The sequence below is a fragment of the Salmo salar genome, chromosome 26 (assembly GCF_965601325.2).
Source record: "Salmo salar chromosome 26, fSalSal1, whole genome shotgun sequence".
NCBI classification, from domain to species: Eukaryota; Metazoa; Chordata; class Actinopteri; order Salmoniformes; family Salmonidae; genus Salmo; species Salmo salar.
In genome coordinates this window covers 36,211,764-36,234,661 of record NC_138316.1, presented here as the reverse complement: position 1 = coordinate 36,234,661, position 22,898 = coordinate 36,211,764, and the positions used below count along the sequence as shown (strand labels likewise).

The 22,898-nt window shown below is 44.1% G+C and overlaps 1 protein-coding gene across 1 annotated transcript in view; it reads right to left on the bottom strand.

Annotated features, from left to right (window-relative positions):
* Positions 1-101: 101 nt before the first annotated feature.
* The window catches only part of LOC106583399 (endophilin-A3), a 39,301-nt gene continuing 16,504 nt past the window's right edge, over positions 102-22,898 (bottom strand). The window contains exons 2-11 of the mRNA XM_082969677.1: positions 14,979-15,047; positions 11,417-11,489; positions 10,960-11,103; positions 9,560-9,693; positions 9,094-9,252; positions 6,096-6,199; positions 4,948-5,069; positions 4,638-4,676; positions 3,490-3,549; positions 102-3,077 (exon numbers count right to left, since the gene is read on the bottom strand). Coding sequence (XP_082825803.1) covers positions 2,875-3,077; positions 3,490-3,549; positions 4,638-4,676; positions 4,948-5,069; positions 6,096-6,199; positions 9,094-9,252; positions 9,560-9,693; positions 10,960-11,103; positions 11,417-11,489; positions 14,979-15,047 — 1,107 coding nt within the window. The 3' untranslated portion in view covers positions 102-2,874. The remainder of the gene's footprint in view (positions 3,078-3,489; positions 3,550-4,637; positions 4,677-4,947; positions 5,070-6,095; positions 6,200-9,093; positions 9,253-9,559; positions 9,694-10,959; positions 11,104-11,416; positions 11,490-14,978; positions 15,048-22,898) is intronic.

Below are 22,898 nucleotides of genomic sequence, written 5' to 3'. Positions count from 1 at the left end.
GCATACTGGAGCTGTGCTGTGTATGGTAGGAACAAATAAATACTAAAAAGGTAAATGTGTTAAAAGTTTTTAAACAATTTTAAAACAACATCAAAGATGGCTCAGTATTTGCTTTTCATTTATTTACGCAATATACAGTACGTATTATTATATTCATTTACAACATCAATAAAACACATTTTATATAGATTATGTTACAGAAATAAAATACAAAAAGGAGGTCATGAAGTATGTACAGCCAGTTTCCATTGACTAACTTTGGAGTGAAGTGACACTGAACAGAGTGGTTTCAGAGCTGGTTAAGTAGAGCAAAGAGAGCGTTAACAGTGGACATGGACATATAGTCCAGCTGTAGTGTTGGGGAAGTGTCATCTCAGTCATCACACAGTGGCTTTGTCCCAAATGGGACGGACACACACACTGTCAACCATCAGACAGACACCTTACGAAAGCAGCAGGCTATTACAGAACAGAAGGGTTGGGCTTCAGAACAATCTCCCTCCACATTGAAGGTTTTTCCATTTCTTATGCTGCCTCCTACAAAATCTGTTTTCTCTCTCACAATCAAATCCATGGCTACAGTCTTTCTTTTTAAATCATGCAAACAGGGGTTTTCCATATTCACTAGCATTATGAAAACAGTGTGTATTACCTTTAGACACCTTTGGACATAGTCCTATATTTCCCCTGTTGTTTAGTTAGTGTAGTTGGTCCAGAACATGGTTATACTTATAGAAAGAAGATGCTTAAGAATGTTTAAGTGTATTTTGGTAGAAATATCCAATCCAGACTTTTGGGTAAAGGGAATGTCCACACACTACAGTGGCTTTTTAAATACTGTTTTTCTAAATGAAAAAGGAAAACAAATGACCATACATGATGATGATTCAGTTATGGCATTGTTGTTCAATCAATATGGAGTTATCCATTCTGTTGAATGGTGAACATATAAAATCCAGAGCTATATATACACAGTACATAATACTTATTATAGGGCTCTGATAAATTCCATTCTCAGCAGAGAGAGAGGCTATTGGCAGTTAAAAAGCAACTATCGGGCTAAAGAGACGTGTCAATTAGAAGGTCAGGTCAGAGCAATGCTGCACTTCCTAAATAAGCCCAGGGTTATCAGACTTCAGACATGATACTAGACAGGCATATCTCATTAAAGGCACACTTCATTGCTTCTATTTCTGGTCACCTGTGAGGCCTTAGATAACACTTGTTTGTTTTGGAGGCTTGAGAGTCTTCGCAAGTGCAAAGTAGAAAGACAAAGAAGAGCCTGATTGATGTGAATCAAACAATGTTAGTTTTTGTTTGTGTGTTTGGTTTCGAGTGTGTAAGTACTTTGTGGCGCTACCACAGGGGAAAGAAAAGTGACAGAGTATGCCTTTAATGTGTATAATTTTGAGACTTCATTCAATCTACAATGGTGGTCTGACGTTACATGGCAGACAAACTGTTTCATCACATACAGTACATATCGTGGTCCATATCAACCTATATATTCACCATGGTGATAACTTAACAGACAGTACTGATGTGATATAGATATTTCCTCTCATGGTGAAGGACATAGAAAGTGCAGTGCTTGAGGAGAAACTAGAAAACATACAGTATGTGCATGTCCGGAGGTGCGCGTTCGGGTCTAAAGCTTTTTAACATTTTAAAAAGCACTTAAACGGTCCAAGTGGGTCAAGGCATTCACCCCCGTCTGACACAGAACAGTGGTACAGTCCTTAGAGGAGTCTTTACGTCACAGTAAGACCAGACCATGTAAACACAGAGAGAGAGAGGGACATTCAGAGTTGTAAAATCAGTTCCTTACAGTTTAAAAATATGTGTTTGGGATAACACTTAAGAGCACAACAGGCAGACAGGCAGGCAGGCAGACGGAGGTACAGAGAGACAGACAACAGGAACAACTCTGGACACATGTTAAAGCCTATAATAACCTAGAACTAGGGACTAGAGTTTGTCTTGGTCAGGTAACATGGTCAGGCATAACTCCTGGCCCTACAGATAACAGCAGAGAAAAGGAACAAAAAGACCACTCCTAACTCAACATCAACACTTGAAGAGTTACACAGGAAAACCCTAACCAAACGGAGATGCACAGTAGCAATGTGGATTTTTCCAGGAGACTCCACTTTGTTTTCTCATGGTGGCAGATCATGAGAAAAGCATCATCTTTGATAACCTGGAAAGACTTTCTTCAGTTTACAACCAGAAAATATTTCAAACCATCAGTGGTTTCTGTTACACAGCGATTTTCAGGTGATTATTTTAGTCGTCTTGTCTGATGGTGTCACCTGTAGCTGCTCCAATTGGAACACTGTTTGGGGGAGGAACCCTGATTTTCACTTTCACAAACAATGAAAAGAACAATGTAGAAAATAAATATTGTAAAAGACAAAGATTAAAGCAGTACATTTGCTTCACTCTGCCTTCTGATAGACTGCTTAGAATGTCCACTTCCTTCCTTATACCTGTCCAATCTTTTCAGATCTACAAAAGTGTCTAGGGTATAGGGTCGATTTGGGATTCAGTACTGTGTTTCTAAGGCTGAGGGTGAAGGGTAGGGACTGGAGGCTGGGGGTTGATGACTGGAGGCTTGAGGCTGGGGATTGAAGTCTGATGAAATGGACACTGTGTATAATCCCAAATCGACCCCAAGACCCTGCGCCCTACGCACCTGTGGAGATCTGAGCGGATTCGACCGGTGCAATCTATATGGAAATAGCTCTCAGATCAAAATAACAAAACCCTCTCAGATCTCCACAGGTGCATAGGGTGTAGGGACTGGGGCGGCTGTGAGGAGGTTGGGCTCTGGAGATTGGTCCCTGATTGGGTGGTGTCCTGTCTGTTCCTGTCTTACTGGGGCAGGGGTACGATAACCTCCACATAGTTGATTGGGAAGAAGCCAGAGTCTCCGTTTATCATGCCTTCGTACCAGTTGTCATCTATCTGGTTGGTGAGGATGATGATGTCACCCTCCTTAAAGCCCAGCTCGCCATCGTTCTCTGGCTCAAAGTCATACAGGGACCTGGCACACGGCTGGTCCAGCACCTCCGATTCTGGAGGGAGGGAGAAGAAGGGGTGGGGGGTGAGGGAGGGAGGAGAAGAGGTGAAGGGGGAGAGGGAAGGAGAGGGGGATGGGGGTAGGAGAAGAGGGAGAATAATAGAGAACTGTCAAACACCAGCATGTATCGTCTTCTGTTCCCAGGAGTGTATCTTCCTCTGATAAGGATCTGATGTGGGTTGGTGCAGCAAAACAAATCCAACACATTAAGACAAACAGACAGTGGTGTGATAGTGACAGTATGGAGGAGTAGAGGACAGTTACAGTAGACTGGGTTGTTGTTGGAGCAAGGTATGAGTGTGTGTGTGTGTGTGTGTGTGTGTGTGTGTGTGTGTGTGTGTGTGTGTGTGTGTGTGTGTGTGTGTGTGTGTGTGTGTGTGTGTGTGTGTGTGTGTGTGTTTACTCACGGTGGCCGTTGAACGTGGGACTCTCTGGCCAGGACAGAGGAACGATGGTGAAGGGATCAGCTGGGTGAGAGATGGATGGAGAAATATGGAGATGGAAGATGAGAAAAGCACCAACAAACACAATGCCTGTAACTTTCCTAAAATTCCCAGGTTTTCCAGATATCCTCAAAGGAGGACCCCGGGATGTACTGCTTTTTCAATCCTGATTCCAGGAATCTTCCAACACGATTTTTTGTTTGAAATTTACGTGAATTTTGCGACCCTACCCTACTCATGACATGATGACTCCTGCCATGGTTGAAACAGCAACCAATATCTGATGAATGAATAATAAATTGACTGACGCCTCCCGAGTGGCACACTGCATCGCAGTGCTGGAGGCGTCACTACAGACCCGGGTTTGATCCCAGGCTGTGTTGCAGCCGGCCGCGACCGGGAGACCCATGAGGCGGCGCACAATTGGCCCATTGTTGTCCGGGTTAGGGGAGGGTTTGGCCGGACGGGATGTCATTGTCCCATCGCGCTCTAGCGACTCCTTGTGGCGGGCCAGGCGCATGCACGCTGACTTCGGTCGCCAGCTGTACAGTGTTTCCTCGGACACGTTGGTGCGGCTGGCATCCGGGTTAAGCGAGCAGTGTGTCAAGAAGCAGTGAGGCTTGGCGGGGTCTCCCGAGTCCGTACAGGAGTTTCAGCAATGGGACACAACTGTAACTACCAATTGGATATCACAAAACTGACTGACAAACTTTAATCTGAGGATAACAGCTTTTATCTTAATCTTTTAAACCTATTACAGATGTGATCTTTTCAGTGTGCTATTTGTAAAGGCTCTTAACGGTATAGGGGGAAGTTGACCTTAGACGCTGATCCTGGGTCCGTTTTGCATTTTTCCCACTAATGGTTTAACCCAGAACAATTTTCATGAAGGTTGTTACACCCTCTAACCACAAGAGGGCAGCAAACAGCTTTTTTAAAGTCACACTGATGGAGCCAGAGAACTTGCAAGTAATTATTTGGCTAAAAATGATCATGACTTCACAGGAGTTTTGATTTGCCTCAGATTATCTCTAGAGAGTCAGAATAAGTCATTCTTAAGACTATGTATGGGTGCGACACCTGTTTGATGTGATCAGTCCAAGTATACCTACTTTTCCCATTTCCATTAACTGTGTGGTTGATCTGGATGTCTGCAAAGAACCACAGAAACATATAACATGACTTATGACTTGGGAAAAATAACAGTGGGTGAAAGGATAACTTGGACAAACTGATGGGGTTGATCAAAACAAATATGAGCAGAGTTGACACACACACACACACACACACACACACACACACACACACACACACACACACACACACACACACACACACACACACACACACACACACACACACACACACACACACACACACACACACACACACACACACACACACACACACAGAGTACAGTACCTGAGGACTTGAGTGAGGAGCTATATGATCCATTGTGCTGAGTGTTGTCTATGGTCTCAATGCTGCTCATGATGGATTTTGGTTTAAATTCTCTCTTCGGTCGACTGCTGGCTGAGGATATCCTGTGAGAGGCATTATGATGTTATCCACTGTGGCCCAACAACATGTGTACATTACTGGCTGAGGATATCCTGTGAGAGGCATTATGATGTTATCCACTGTGGCCCAACAACATGTGTACATTACTGGCTGAGGATATCCTGTGAGAGGCATTATGATGTTATCCACTGTGGCCCAACAACATGTGTACATTACTGGCTGAGGATATCCTGTGAGAGGCATTATGATGTTATCCACTGTGACCCAACAACATGTGTACATTACTGGCTGAGGATATCCTGTGAGAGGCATTATGATGTTATCCACTGTGGCCCCAACAACATGTGTACATTACTGGCTGAGGATATCCTGTGAGAGGCATTATGATGTTATCCACTGTGGCCCAACAACATGTGTACATTACTGGCTGAGGATATCCTGTGAGAGGCATTATGATGTTATCCACTGTGACCCAACAACATGTGTACATTACTGGCTGAGGATATCCTGTGAGAGGCATTATGATGTTATCCACTGTGGCCCAACAACATGTGTACATTACTGGCTGAGGATATCCTGTGAGAGGCATTATGATGTTATCCACTGTGACCCAACAACATGGGCCACAGTGGATAACATCATAATGCTTCTCACTGGCTGCAGAGTCTAAAGTGGTTTCCTCCTCACCTTGTCCTGTTTCCTTCAATTGGTTGGTTTTCAATTTAGTGCAATTAGAATGTGAATTGAGGATTATTTTTTTATTCAGGCAGTGAATTTCAACTTGAATCAGAATTACTGAATTGAAAACTGAAAAGGTGAAAGCAAAATGGTGGATGCTCACTAGGGAGTTGCTTTCACGTGTCCAGGTCTTTCACATCAGTGCAGAATAAGGGAAGGAGACGAGGAGGCAGGCTGTTTAGGGCGGGAGGGGCTGTGGAGTGCTGACGGGGGCGCTGAGGGCTGTGGAGTGTGTAGCTGTAGTTGAGGCTAGACGAGGAGGCAGGCTGTTTAGGGACTGTGGAGTGTGATAGCTGTAGTTAGTTAGTTGCCTGTTTTGTAGTTGGGTGTTGAGGTCTTCTAGGATCTCCAAGGACTGACGGTGGTAGTCTAACGCTGCTTCAACCAATGCTGACAGCTGACTCACCTGCTCCACCTACCAAACACACAACACAAGAATATTATCCATCTTATCAAGCACTTTTTATCTTGTATGAAGAAAACTATTTCTTGGTAAGATTGACATTGTGATTGTACTGTAAAGTGCTGTCACTACGGGATAGACAACTGTTGTTGTCAATACGGGATATACAACTGTTGTTGTCAATACGGGATATACAACTGTTGTTGTCAATACGGGATATACAACTGTTGTTGTCAATACGGGATATACAACTGTTGTTGTCAATACGGGATATACAACTGTTGTTGTCAATACGGGATATACAACTGTTGTTGTCAATACGGGATATACAACTGTTGTTGTCAATACGGGATATACAACTGTTGTTGTCAATACGGGATATACAACTGTTGTTGTCAATACGGGATATACAACTGTTGTTGTCAATACGGGATATACAACTGTTGTTGTCAATACGGGATATACAACTGATTGATTGATTCAGATCCTATTGTATTTTTTCATGCTTCGTAAACAACAGGTGTGGACTAACAGTGAAATGCTTTCTGATGGGAAAGAAAATAGAGAAATAATAGAAAAGTAAAACACCTAATAATAAAAGTAATAATAGATACATAATGAGTAACTATAACTTGTCTATATACAAGAGGTACCAGTACTGAGTTGATGTGCAGGGGTATGAGGTAATATATAGAGTACTGAGTTGATGTTAAACTTGTCTATATACAAGAGGTACCAGTACTGAGTTGATGTGCAGGGGTATGAGGTAATAACTTGGCTATATACAAGAGGTACCAGTACTGAGTTGATGTGCAGGGGTATGAGGTAATAACTTGGCTATATACAAGAGGTACCAGTACTGAGTTGATGTGCAGGGGTATGAGGTAATTGAGGTAGATAGGTACATATAACTAGGAATAAAGTGACAGATAATAAACAGTAGCAGCAGCGTATGTGATGCGTCAAAAAAGTTAGTGCAAAAAGGGTCAATGTTATTTGGTTACTATTTAACTAACTATTTATCAGTCTTATGGTTTGAGGGTAGAAGCTGTTCAGGGTCCTGTTGGTTCCAGACTTGGTGCATTGGTACCACTTGACACGCAGTAGCAGAGAGAACAGTCTATGACTTGGGTGGTTGGAGTCTGAAAAAATGTTGGGCTTTCCTCTGACACCGCCTGGTATAGAGGTCCTGGATGGCAGGGAGCTCGGTCCCAGTGATGTACTGGGCCGTCCGCACTACCCTCTGTGGTACCTTGCAGTTGGATGCCAAGCTGTTGCCATACCAAGTGGTGATTCAGCCAGTCAAGATGCTCTCAATGGTGCAGCTGTAAAACGTTTTGAGGATCTGAGGGCCCATGCCTAATATTTTCAGCCTCCTGAGGGGGTGTGTTTGGACCATGATAGATCCTTAGTGATGAGGACACCGAGGAACTTGAAGCTCTCAACCTGCTCCACTACAGCACCTTCGATGTGAATGGGGGCGTGCTCAGCTCTCTGTTTCCTGTAGTCCACGACCAGCTCCTTTGTCTTGCTGACGTTGAGGGAGAAGCTGCTTGATTGATTCTGCTAGCAGGGTGTTTAGGCCTCAGAGTTCCAGCGAGTGTCACAGACAGAGAGAGAACGTGTTTACAAAACCCTATAACTTTAATCATGAAACCCTCACTGAACCCTCTCTCTGGTTAGGACATAGAGACAAACTCTGTGACCTTTCAGCTGCAGCAGAGGCTACCATCCCCCACCTCAGCCTGACTCCTTTGTCCAGTAGCAGAGGCCACTAGGCCTGTTAGGGACCAGGTTGCCAGGGAACAGTCAGCTGACCTGGTCAGCCAATCACAGGTCCTATCTGGTGAGGTAACAGACCTATTCAAGCCTGTTCTTTAGTTGGACACAGGGGGTGCAGAGAGATAACAGGTCAGAAGAACTCTGCACCACCTCAACACTGGGCCCTTCCTACAAGGACAAGAACTCTGCACCACCTCAACACTGGTCCCTTCCTACAAGGACAATAACTCTGCACCACCTCAACACTGGGCCCTTCATACAAGGACAAGAACTATGCACCACCTCAACACTGGGCCCTTCCTACAAGGACAATAACTCTGCACCACCTCAACACTGGGCCCTTCCAACAAGGACAAGAACTCTGCACCACCTCAACCTGGGCCCTTCCATATAATGATATATATATATCATATCATATATATATATATATATATATATAAAAAAATGTTACCTTTATTTAACTAGGCAAGTCAGTTAAGAACACATTCTTATTTACAACGACAGCCTAACAGGAAACAGTGGGTTAACTGCCTTGTTCAGGGGCAGAACAACAGATTTTTACCTTGTCAGCTCAGAGATTCGATCCAGCAACCTGGCCTAACGCTCTAACCACTAGGCTACCTGCCACCTCAACACAACTCACCCTGGACTCTTCCTACAAGGACAAGCCTCCACCCTGGACTTCCCAATCGTGTGTTAGTGCGTCACTGTGGTCAGGGTGAGTTGTGTTGAGGCGGCAGGTAACAGCTTGGCATCCAACCGCAAGGTACCACAGAGGATACGATTCTATTCCTCTTCGCTGTGTGTGTGTGTGTGTGTGTGTGTGTGTGTGTGTGTGTGTGTGTGTGTGTGTGTGGTGGTGTGTGGTGTGTGGTGTGTGTGTGTGTGTGTGGTGTGTGTCTGTTTGGTGTATGGAAATAAAGTGTGAATTGTATCCCTGCCTCTTACTGGTCATCTCCATCCACTAACTGGGGCGCTTGGACAGTTGCACCTATAATGGAAACTGGCACCTCTATTGCAGACCACCACATGGTGGCACTCTTTTTCAGAGAGAGAAAAGAGAGAGAGAAAGAGAGAGAGAGAACCGTTACAACAGGTAGCGTATGCCTCTACTATTCACTCACATCGTTCTCCAGGAAGTTGAACATGCTCCTCTCGGCCAGCTCTTTGCTCTCCTCAAACTTCTCAACCGCCTGACGGATCTCCTCGTCAGGCACCTTCCCCTGACGCTTCTTCTTATAGTCAAAGTCCAACCGCCTCCCTTCCAGCTTCTTCAGGTGATGCTGCACACAAAACAATCAGGAGAGATGATTGACAAGGGGCAATATGGGGCAGTACAGAGGCTCTTCCCAGGAGGAATTGACGACGGCCCTCCTCAAAACCTTTATGAAACATTTAAAATAACTAATACAAATTAAACATATTGTGAAATCACCTTTGTGAATAGAATTGCAAGTATACAACTTTTATGCACATCCCATATGGGTCCTGGTCAAAAGTAGTTCACTATAAAGGGAACAGGGTGCCATTTGTGATGCGCACGTGGAGTTCTGAAAGCTAACGGAAACTGAGATGTATTATACCACTGACCGTGATCTCCTTGAGGTCTTTGTCCTGTAAGTTCTGGAGTGGGTCAATAAAGTTTTGTTTGACACTGATGTCCAGAGAGTCTTTCACGTCGGCCATCTGCCTCATGGCCTCACCGATGTCCACCAACGCACTGCCTGCAGACAAAAAATGCCTGGGTCGTATTCACAAGGTACCAAACAGAAGAAAACAGGCCAAAACTGGGAGGGACTTACCCGAACTTGTCCAATAAGAAACACTTTCATTTTCTGTTGCAAAACCTTTTTCTACGGTTTAACACAATACGACCCTGCTGTCAGATACAAGCGAAACATGTGAAACAGAAACATGGTGGTTCTGATGGCGAGTGGGTTTGAGAGTAAGGTGCTAGCAAAACACCAGGGTTGAGGGTTTGATTCCCGCATGGTTCACTTTCACTGAATTCATGTGTCACTAACAACTTACAGCAAGAAGGTGATGCAGGACAAATGAATTAACTAGCTAGCAATTCTATATAGAATTCCATATCAGTGTGCATTATTCAATGGAATTGTAAAGTTAAAATCAAGATCACTGAGAAATAATGATTTGGTTTCTAGATAGTTGATAACTTGATAATGTAACGCCTGTTTCAAGTTTATATTGAATATTAAGGTCTGGTTTTCAAGACACAGATGAAGTCTAGGCTGGGATTCATTCATAGAGCAGCACACGGTTGAAGGTTATTCATGCTTGAACCAACATTCGCAGCATTTATCATGAATGCGATCTCCAAATTGCTTTAAAAGGCGCATTGTCGGCTATCAAGTGTATTGCTCTATAGCACACCTTCCATTGAGTCCTGGCATTAATCTTTCACTAAGATGGGAACATGGGCTTTAGTCTAGAACTATCCTTAATTTGTGTCCGGGAAACTGGGCCTATACTAATGATATTATCAAAACCCATGTTCAGAGTAAGTACGTTTTGTACCCACCAGGTGTCAGAGTTGAGACGGGAAGCAGCTCAACAAAACCACAGGTTTTCACAGGCGGAAACACGTACATACTAGCTGGCTGCACAGGGTGTGTGTGTGTGTGTGTGTGTGTGTGTGTGTGTGTGTGTGTGTGTGTGTGTGTGTGTGTGTGTGTGTGTGTGTGTGAGCGAGCGAGCGTGGGTGGGTGGGTTGGTGGGCGTGTGCACAGTCAGGTTAGGATGAAAAGCTTTTCAAAGGCTTCCTCTCGTGCTCCTCACAGCCCTCACATAGCACAGCGTGTGTGTGTGTGTGTGTGTCTGTGTGTGTGTGTGTGTGTGTGTGTGTGTGTGTGTGTGCACATATGTGTGCTGAACGTGTGTGTGTGTGTGTGTGTGTGTGTGTGTGTGTGTGTGTGTGTGTGTGTGTGTGTGTGTGTGTGTGTGTGTGTGTGTGTGTGTGTGATTCATACCGAAGGAGGACTGATCTCCCAGATCATGTCCATAGCGCATCATACAATCCCCTAGTAGGCCCTCGGTCTGTGGGTATCCTGTGGTCTTCACCTGTCCTCTCATCTTCGACACTGTGTTTAACATCCCCAACTTGGCTCTAGAAGCTACAACAAAACACACGGAGTGATCACTTTGTTTTGTGTTTGTTTTGTTTGTCACCAGCAGCATACTACCCTGCATCACACTGCTGACTTGATTTCATCCATTCATTCATCCATCCATCCACCCCTTACATCCTCCATCCATCCATCCATCCCCCTCCATCCACCCCTTCCATCCGACGTCCATCCATCCATCCATCCATCCATCCACCTACAAGGCAAAGTTCTATAACTTCTGCATTATTTCACCAACTTCAAAGATATCATCTTCACCAACTTTGAACATTAGTCAGTATTCTGTAAAGTGTTGTCTCACCTGGGTTAGGTTGTAGGTATTCTGTTGTTTTGGTCAAGAGGTCCAACACTGATTTGTTGGTGACATCGATTTTCTAGAAACAAGAGGATCATGTTAGCTCAATAGAGATGGTCTTTATTTCAGCACTTATTGGTTACTAGAAGACAACTGTTCTTCCACCTTGGTCCTGGAGACTAGAGGTCGACCTCTACTGGAGAACCTTCCAGCCCATTGTAGGTCTGTGTTTCAGCCCAGTACCAACACAGCCGATCCAAAAACTCAAACACTTGATGGTGAGTTGAGAAGTTGAATCAGGTATTTTGTATTGAGCTGGAACAAAAGCCTACACCCCCGGCAGGAACCTGACTCAACCACTTAAACACTCAATGATAGGTTGATTCAGGTGTGCTTCCACTGGGCAATTACTGGTTGAATCAACATTGTTTCCACGTCATTTTACCCCAAATCATCAACGTAAGGGGATTTCGCCTTTTTTTCACCCAACATTTATCCCAAATCCGATGACATGGTGAATATACAGTTGAAGTCAGAAATGTACATACATTTAAACTCAGTTTTTCACAATTCCTGACATTTAATCCTAGTAAAAATTCCCTGTTTTAGGTCAGTTAGGAACACCACTTTATTTTAAGAATGTGAAATGTCAGAATAATAGTAGAGAAAATTATTTATTTCAGCTTTTATTTCTTTCATCACATTCCCAGTGGGTCAGAAGTTTACATACACTCAATTAGTATTTGGTAGCATTGCCTTTAAATTGTTTAACCTGTTGGGGGTTGGGGGCAGTATTTACACGGCTGGATAAAAAACGTCCCCGATTTAAACTGGTTACTACTCTTACCCAGAAACGAGAATATGCATATAATTATTGGCTTTGGATAGAAAACACCCTAAAGTTTCTAAAACTGTTTGAATGGTGTCTGTGAGTATAACAGAACTCATATGGCAGGCAAAAACCTGAGAAGATTCCTTACAGGAAGTGGCCTGTCTGACCATTCCTTGAGCATCTTGCCTCTGTTTATTGAAGACTGAGGATCTTTGCTGTAACGTGACACTTCCTACGGCTCCCATAGGCTCTCAGAAGGCGGGAAAAAGCTGAATGATATCGAGGCAGCCCCAGGCTGAAACACATTTGCGCTTTTGGCAAGTGGCCGATCAGAGGACAATGGGCTTTATTTTTTGCTTTATTTTCTTTCGTCTTTTTACCTAAATGCAGATTCCCAGTCGGAATATTATCGCTTTTTTATGAGAAAAATGGCATAAAAATTGATTTTAAACAGCGGTTGACATGCTTCGAAGTACGGTAATGGAATATTTAGATTTTTCTTTTCACGAAATGCGTTGTGCTCGTCACCCTTCTTTACCCTTTCGGATAGTGTCTTGAACGCACGAACAAAACGCCGCTGTTTGGATATAACTATGGATTATTTGGGACCAAACCAACATTTGTTATTGAAGTAGAAGTCCTGGGAGTGCATTCTGACAAAGAACACCAAAGGTAATAACATTTTTCTTATAGTAAATCTGACTTTGGTGAGTGCTAAACTTGCTGGGTGTCTAAATAGCTAGCCCTGTGATGCCGAGCTATCTACTTAGAATATTGCAAAATGTGCTTTCACCGAAAAGCTATTTTAAAATCGGACATATCGAGTGCATAGAGGAGTTCTGTATCTATAATTCTTAAAATAATTGTTATGCTTTTTGTGAACGTTTATCGTGAGTAATTTAGTACATTTTTAGTCAATTCACCAGAAGTTTGCGGGGGGTATGCTAGTTCTGCACGTCACATGCTAATGTAAAAAGCTGTTTTTTGATATAAATATGAACTTGATTGAACAAAACATGCATGTATTGTATAACATAATGTCCTAGGTGTGTCATCTGATGAAGATCATCAAAGGTTAGTGCTGCATTTAGCTGTCTTCTGGGTTTTTGTGACATTATATGCTAGCTTGAAAAATGGGTGTCTGATTATTTCTGGCTGGGTACTCTGCTGACATAATCTAATGTTTTGCTTTCGTTGTAAAGCCTTTTTGAAATCGGACAGTGTGGTTAGATTAACGAGAGTCTTGTCTTTAAAATGCTGTAAAATAGTCATACGTTTGAGAAATTGAAGTAATAGCATTTCTAAGGTATTTGAATAACGCGCCACAGGATTCCACTGGCTGTTACGTAGGTGAGACGATTTCGTCCCGCCGACCCTAGAGAGGTTAACTTGGGTCAAACGTTTCGGGTAGCCTTCCACAAGCTTCCCACAATAAGTTGGGTGAATTCCTCCTAACAGAGCTGGTGTAACTGAGTCAGGTTTGTAGGCCTCCTTGCTCGCACACTCTTTTTCAGTTCTGCCCACAAATTTTCTATAGGATTGAGGTCAAGGCTTTGTGATGGCCACTCCAATACTGTGACTTTGCTGTCCTTAAGCCATTTTGCCACAACTTTGGAAGTATGCTTGGGGTCATTGTCCATTTGGAAGACCCATTTGTGACCAAGCTTTAACTTCCTGACTGATGTCTTGAGATGTTGCTTCAATATATCCACATAACTGTCCTTCCTCATGATGCCATCTAGTTTGTGAAGTGCACCAGTCCCTCCTGCAGCAAAGCACCCCCACAACATGATGCTGCCACCCCCGTGCTTCACGGTTGGGATGGTGTTCTAATGGCTTGCAAGCCTCCCCCTTTTTCCTCCAAACATAACGATGGTCATTATCATCAAAAAAATTATATTTTTGTTTTATCAGACCAGAGGACATTTCTCCAAAAAGTACGATCTTTGTCCCCATGTGCAGTTGCAAACGGTAGTCTGGCTACTTTTTATGGCAGTTTTGGAGCAGTGGCATCTTCCTTGCTGAGCGGCCTTTCAGGTTTTGGTGATATAGGACTCGTTTTACTGTGGATATAGATACTTTTGTACCTGTTTCCTCTAGCATCTTCATAAGGTCCTTTGCTGTTGCTCTGGGATTGATTTGCACTTTTTGCAACAAAGTACGTTCATCTCTAGGAGACAGAACGTGTCTCCTTCCTAAACAGTATGACGGCTGCGTGGTCCCATGGTGTTTATACTTGTGTGCTATTGTTTGTACATATGAACGTGAACGAGGCGTTTGGAAATTGCTCCCAAGGATGAACCAGACTTGTGGAAGTCTACAATTATTTTTCTGAGGCCTTGGCTGATTTATTTAGATTTTCCCATGATGTCAAGCAAAGAGGCACTGAGTTTGAAGGTAGGCCTTGAAATACATCCACAGGTACACCTCCAATTGACTGAAATTATGTCAATTAGCCTATCAGAAGCTTCTAAAGCCATGACATCATGGGGCTCAGGTCAACATAGGGAATAGGTTGCCATTTGGGACGCAACCATTGGGAGTAGAGTGAAGTTTCTCTTAGACACTGATCTTAGTTCAGTTTAGCATTTTCCCTACTAATGGTTAAGTTCAGGATAGGTGGAGGGGAAGCTGATCCTAGATCTGTACCTAGGGACACTACAACCCAGAGCCAGCCATTGTGTATTCTCCAAGGATGTTTTGGGTTGCTAATAGCGCCATCTCGGTCATCCTTACCCTCTCCATCTCCATGAAGTCTTCATCCAGCTTTGTCCCTTCAGCACCACTTATCTTCTCACTCAGCAGCTATATATATATATATATATATATATATATATATATATATATATATATATAGAAAAAGAGAGAGAGAGAGAGAGAGAGAGAGAGAGAGAGAGAGAGAGAGAGAGAGAGAGAGAGAGAGAGAGAGAGAGAGAGAGAGAGAGAGAGAGAGAGAGAGAGAGAGAGAGAGAGAGAGAGAGAGAGAGAGAGAGAGAGAGAGAGAGAGAGAGAGAGAGAGAGAGAGAGAGGAATGGAGAGAGAATGGAGAGAGACAGGGGATGGAGGTTGGGGTAGGGAGGGTAAGCGAGAGGAAAGACAGATAGATAGTTTTAGTATCATCACTTTTCTGGTTGTTGATGTGCTCTCACTGACACAGACAGACACATGTATCATGCAGTAACACTCATTAGATTGAATAGTGTGTGAGAAAGAAATTAGATCAGGGATACTGGGGGAGAAATGGCAGTGTGTGTGTAATGATGACACTGGTAAACTCCTCATGGAATTGAACAGCACAGTGGCACTCTGGTGACGCTCAGAGGTCTGGAAGAGAGAGAGGTAATAATCACCAGGCTATTAGGTTTCATCTCTCTCTCTCTCTCTGGCTCTTTCTCCATTTCATTTCTCCTTTACCTCTCCTCTTCTCTTTATATCTTTCTCCCTCTCTCTCCTTTACCCTCTTCACTATCCATCCCTCTCTCTGCCTCTTCATTCATTGTATCCACTACCTCTCCTCTTCACTCCCTCTTTCTCTCTTTTTACCTTGTATCATTCCCTCCCTCCTTTCCCTTCATTACCTCCCTCATTCATGTCAACAGTGTGATAGTGGGCCCTTCAGAGAGATGACATCTGCAGAGGCAATCACAACTTCTCTTTCTTACTCCCCCTGCAGCAGGTCAGAGTGTATCAGTCTGAATCTACATCACAAGAGGCTGCTGAGGAGAGGACGGCTCATAATAATGGCTGGAACGGAGCAAATGGAATGGCATCAAACACATAGTAGTTGATAACATTCCACTCATTCTGCTCCAGCCATTACCCCGAGCCCGTCCTCCCAAATTAAGGTGCCACCAACCTCCTGTGATCTACATGTACCTTGTCTGATGGTTCAAAAATTGAATTGGGAGATGGTCATTCTTAATGGGCTGTGTTTAACTGAAACCATTTACATAAAACATGCTCAAGTGGTGCCATATATCACTCTATAAAGAAAGATGTGTTGGTTGGTAGCAGATACATGCTATGGAAGCACAAACACAATAATATAGATAGCCGATTACAAACCCCAGAGGAAACTGTTTCACCATTTGGTTTTAGCGTGGTCTCCTACTGTACATGATGCAGCCAACTCTTTAATCATCGTCAAGTCATCCAGCACACCTTTGGCATGACAACATACTAAATAGGTCCCATACTAAACGTCATCAATCAGGGAATGACAACACACTGAGAGGAATAAAGCACAAACAGACAGGGACACTACCAGGCAGGCTCATTTGTTTTAAAGGACTGTCCCAGCTAACACTGAACGTTCCCATAACATCGCCTAAAGGTTCTCCTTTGGTTATTTGAAAAACAACTTCCCCATAGCGTTGTGGGAATCAAAATGTGTTAGCTTGGGTGTCAATCTAAGGAGTTAAGTTCTCAAGCAGAGAGACCATTCCTTTGGCAGTGATAAGAAGATTAAAATTCAGTACAGTAGGCTAATTCCTTAAAAAGTAGGCTAACAGCTGAGCCACGAAGGTCAGAGAGAAGCCCAGAACTTTGAGCTCCCTGAAGACCAGTCAGAGAAGCCCATAACTTTGAGCTCCCTGAAGACCAGTCAGAGAGAAGTCTAGAACGTTGAGCTCCCTGAAGACCAGTCAGAGAGAAGCCCAGAACTTTGAGCTCCCTGAAGACCAGTCAGAGAAGCCCAGAACTATGAGCTCCCTGAAGACCACCAGTCAGTGAGACGTCCATAAATTTGATCTCAATGAAGACCAGTCAGAGAGAAGCCCAGAACTTTGAGCTCCGTGAAGACCGGTCAGAGAGAAGCCCAGAACTTTGAGCTCCGTGAAGACCGGTCAGAGAGAAGCCCAGAACTTTGAGCTCCGTGAAGACCGGTCAGAGAGAAACCCAGAACTTTGAGCTCCCTGAAGACCACCAGTCAGTGAGACGTCCAGAAATTTGAGCTCCTTGAAGACCGGTCAGAGAGCTTAAAATCCCAGGCACTGCTAAAGGACAAGACACACCAGTATGCATCACTGTAGAAATATCCCTCTGACTCTGTTCTGCTAAGACACTAAGGGGTGAATCCTAACTTCAATTTATGTCTAATTATAACTTAGCCATGCAGGGAGGGAGGGTTAGTAGGCTGAGGAAAGGACAACGTCTACGTTTGCCACTAACCAATAATTCTACGTTTGCCACTATCCAATAGAGGTGATATGTGTTGGAGCATGTGAATGTACTACCATACCAAATTATTTTAGGTTGAGAGGCAACAGAGCTGGAAAAACCTTCCCATACTCTCTCTACATCTCTCCTTTTTGTGAAAACCGGACACTGATATAGGTATGAGGAGGGTAAGTACTGTAGCCTGAGGACAACTTCTACACAGGACACTATATACCTGACCCCTGACCTCTGGAGGTGGAACACAGCACCTAGAACAGCAGATGATTGAACTTCGATGTAACATGGGTTTTATGGAGAAGAACTGTGTAATGGAGGTTTTATGGAAAAGACACAGACATTTAGGGGAGAATGGGGTAAGTAAAACATTTTTTTACATTCAGCATCACTCCATCAAGGGAAATATAGCATTCTTCCTAACAAAGATATATACACATACTGTATTTCTGGATATAATCAGAATTAATGTAAACATTCGTTTTGAAAACATAGCTTGTCCAAAAAACCTGGTCTCTTTGCACAAATTACCCAGGGTATGGGGTAAGTTAAGCCATGGGACAGGTTAGGTTAAGCCATGGGACATGGAAGGTTAAGTCATGGGACAGGGTAGGTTAAGCCATGGAACAGGGTAAGTTAAGTCATGGGACAGGGTACTGAAGTTAACCTTATACACATGATACACAAAGCACTAGGTACCAGTGGAGGCTGCTGAGGGGAGGACGGCTCAAAATAATGGTTGGAATTGAGTTAATGGAATGGTATCAAACACACGTTTTGGATACCATTCCATTCACTCCATCCCAGACATTATTTTGAGCAGTCCTCCACTCAGCAGCCTCCACTGCTCTGCACATTACACAGTAAAATACACTGCTCAAAAAAAAGAGAACACTAAAATAACATATCCTAGATCTGAATGAATGAAATAATCTTATTAAATACTTTTTTCTTTACATATTTGAATGTGCTGTCAACAAAATCACACAAAAATAATCAATGGAAATCCAATTTATCAACCCATGGAGGTCTGGATTTGGAGTCACACTCAAAATTAAAGTGGAAAACCACACTACAGGCTGATCCAACTTTGATGTAATGTCCTTAAAACAAGTCAAAATGAGGCTCAGTAGTGTGTGTGGCCTCCATGTGCCTGTATGACGTCCCTACAATGCCTGGGAATGCTCCTGATGAGGTGGCGGATGGTCTCCTGAGGGATCTCCTTCCAGACCTGGACTAAAGCATCCGCCAACTCCTGGACAGTCTGTGGTGCAACGTGGCGTTGGCGGATGGAGCGAGACATGTGCTCAATTGGATCCAGATGTGCTCAATTGGATTCAGGTCTGGGGAACGGGCGGGCCAGTCCATAGCATCAATGCCTTCCTCTTGCAGGAACTGCTGACACACTCCAGCCACATGAGGTCTAGCATTGTCTTGCATTAGGAGGAACCCAGGGCCAACCGCACCAGCATATGGTCTCACAAGGGGTCTGAGGATCTCATCTCGGTACCTAATGGCAGTCAGGCTACCTCTGGCGAGCACATGGAGGGCTGTGCGGCCCCCCCCCAAAGAAATGCCACCCCACACCATGGCATCTCCAGACTCTGTCACGTCTGTCACATGTGCTCAGTGTGAACCTGCTTTCATCTGTGAAGAGCACAGGGCGCCAGTGGCGAATTTGCCAATCTTGGTGTTCTCTGGCAAATGCCAAACGTCCTGCACGGTGTTGGGCTGTAAGCACAACCCCCACCTGTGGATGCCGGGCCCTCATACCACCCTCATGGAGTCTGTTTCTGACTGTTTGAGCAGACACATGCACATTTGTGGCCTGCTGGAGGTCATTTTGCAGGGCTCTGGCAGTGCTCCTCCTGCTCCTCCTTGCACAAAGGCAGAGGTAGCAGTCCTGCTGCTGGGTTGTTGCCCTCCTACGGCCTCCTCCACGTCTCCTGATGTACTGGCCTGTCTCCTGGTAGAGCCTCCATGCCCTGGACACTACGCTGACAGACACAGCAAACCTTCTTGCCACAGCTCACATTGATGTGCCATCCTGGAGGAGCTGCACTACCTGAGCCACTTGTGTGGGTTGTAGACTCCGTCTCATGCTACCACTAGAGTGAAAGCACCGCCAGCATTCAAAAGTGACCAAAACATCAGCCAGGAAGCATAGGAACTGAGAAGTGGTCTGTGGTCACCACCTGCAGAACCACTCCTTTATTGGGGGTGGTAATTGCTAATTGCCTATAATTTCCACCTGTTGTCTATTCCATTTGCACAACAGCATGTGAAATGTATTGTCAATCAGTGTTGCTTCCTAAGTGGACAGTTTGATTTCACAGAAGTGTGATTGACTTGGAGTTACATTGTGTTGTTTAAGTGTTCCCTTTATTTTTTTGAGCAGTATATAAACAAATACTATGTACGCCACAATGTACGCCACATAACATGTGGGGTGATGCTGGGTATCCTAGAAGTGTTGAATGTATTTTGTCTTAAGATTCTAACCCATGCCGACTCTGACAAACAGTATGTGTACCGGGGTCAGAGGCTCTAGCTGCTGGACGACACAGGCCACAAGATGCCTTTCTCTGTACTGACTGAGGAAATTGTGATAGCCTTTACTCCTTACCACACAATGGGAAGGAAATGACTACATCGTTACACTTAGAAAAAAAGGGTTCTTCGGCTGTCCCCATAGGAGAACCCTTTTTGATTCTAGGTATAACCCTTTTTGGTTCTAGGTAGAACCCTTTTGGGTACCATGTAGAACCCTCTGTAGAAAGGGTTCTACATGGAACCCAAAACAGTTCTACCTGGAACAAAAAGGGTTCTTCAACGGGTACTCCTATGGGACAGCCGAAGAACCCTTTAAGATTCTAGATAGCACCTTTTTTTCTAAGAGGTACTGTCTGGTGTGTAGCCTTGCTTCTCAGACATCCTATTTCTGGAAGGAGTAGTCTACTGCAGACCTGGGTTCAAATGCTATTTGAAATAGTAATACTTTGAGTGAAAGCCTGGTGGGAGAGGTTTGCACTTTTGGGACTTTTCAATTGGTTCCATCGCACCAGGCAAGCTCAATAAAGAACAGCTAAAGTATTTGGAATGATTTCAAATATTATTTGAACCTATGTCTCACTATAACAAGAGCTACAGAAGAACCTCCACTTGCTAACTGCAACAGTGTAGGACTATACTGTAGCTGAAAGTGTGAACATCAACCAGCAGTGAAATACTCTTTTACCAGAGAAGTGCACTCTCCTCATCATAACAGACCATTTTTTGGGTTTCACTTCAGAGCACTAACAATATCTGAAACGACTACAGGGAAATAAACCTTGAACTTGGTATTTATTTTTCCTAAAAGTAGACTGGTTTCACCCTAACACTGCGAACGACGAGTGATGTCACACAAATTAGCGAGGACAGAAAGCAGCATGCCACACTGTCATCAGGTGGCTAAATATAACGGTGCTAATGTGTCTTACAAGGCACAGGAACAACGCCACAGCACTGGCAAATAACAGATAAGACAGATGGACGGACAGACAGACAGGCTCCTCCTGATTCAGTGATTTGACACTAACCAGAGAGATATGGCAGAACTGGCCTCCAAATCAATGTCTTGATTTGTTGAATCAGGTGTGTTAATGCATGCTGGAACAAAAGCCTGCACAACCGTAGCTCTTCATGGCCAGTGTTACTGAACTAATCCTCAGAGTTCACAAAACTATCTGCCATCGATAACACCTGACAATCTCCCAGTTGAATATGTCAGGCTTTGTACATCAGAGACTGTGTGCATCCCAAATGGCAACCTATTCCCTATATAGGATGCACTGCTTTTAACCAGACCCTATTGGGCCCTGGTCAAATGTAGAGCACTAAATAGGGAATAGGGTGACATTTGGAAGGCAACCTGTCACGACTTCTACCGAAGTCGGTTCCTCTCCTTGTTCGGGCGGTGTTCGGCGATCGACGGCACCGGTCTTCTAGCCATCGCCGATCCATTTTTCATGTTCCATTTGTTTTGTCTTGTTTTCACACTCACCTGGTTTCCATTCCCTAATTCCATGTTGTATATTTTCCCTCTGTTTCCCCCATGTCCTTGTTGGGAATTGTTTATTGTAAGTACTTGTGCTATGTGTTCCTGATACGCTACGGGTTTTGTACCCATGTGTTTGTTGTTTTATATGCCGTTAGTTTTATATATTAAACTGCTCCGGCTATTCACCAAGTTCTGCTCTCCTGCGTTTGACTTCCCTGCCACCAGTTACGCACCCCTTACACAACCACTGATTCAGACCAGCTTGTGTCCTTTTCTTGGGTGGAGTTGGCGGCTGTGAGTCAGCATACAGGGCTGAACTGTGACACTGTAGCTGTAGTATTTATGCAGTACAGGGCTGAACTGTGACACTGTGGCTGTAGTGTTTATGCAGTACAGGGCTGAACTGTGATTTTACAAGGTTTCCCCTCAGGAAACACTCTGTGTTCTACAAGCCTGGGGGTCATCAGCTGAAACGACTACTGTCATTCATTACAGGAACAATAATTACCACTGACTGGTTCAGTTCATGAAATCGTGTGTGTGTGTGTGTGTGTGTGTGTGTGTGTGTGTGTGTACATGTGTTTGTGTGTGTGTGTGTGCAAGCCTTGACCGAGTCATCTGAATGAGTTTATCTACCACACTGCAGAAGAAATCTGTGGCAGAAAGCTTGTGAGCTGTTCTTGAAAGAAAAGCCTAAGTCAAAGTTGTAAAATTAGAGTCTTGGTCTAAAGGTCAACAGACAGCTGTGTGCTTATCATTCAGTTGCCAGTTTCCTGAAAGCCTTGTAGCTAATGTGGTTCTCAATTTATTTTGACGACCCAGACTACCCACATCACTTGTAGAACAGCAAAGTGCTTCATTTCACACGTTTTGTTCGTTCACACATATACATTGCCCATCAAACAAGGTTTTCAGGAAACTCACCCAGATTGGTTGATGATGAAACACTGTAGGCCTATCACAGCTGTAGTGCAAACTTAGTCACCGTTTCCTTGTTAAGTGAAACCAACCGAAACGTTGTGCAATCAGCCCACTCAGCAATCAACTGCAAAAAAATCTATTTGTCTCACAGTTCACTCTCAGGCTTGGGTAGTGTGTTATCCCCTAGGCAAAATGAATACTGTGTCATAGCTGTGTCAGCTGGGGGTCGATGCGTGTAGGGAGAAGTTACCCCTAGACGCTGATCTTGGGTCAGTTTTGCATTTCCCCCACTATTGGTTAATGTGAGGATTGGGGGAGGGGAAGCTGATCCTAGATCAGTAGCTAGGGGAAACTTCACCCCCGAGCACTGGTGGTTGATGACAGCGTAACATCAGCAGAATCGAGTGTGAAAAAACCTATCAGACGGAGACAGAGGAAGCATGGCCATAGACACACCAGCTGCTGCTAAGTTCACAGAATAGCAGAAGCTACTGTACAGTAGGGCCAACCGTAGCAGCAGC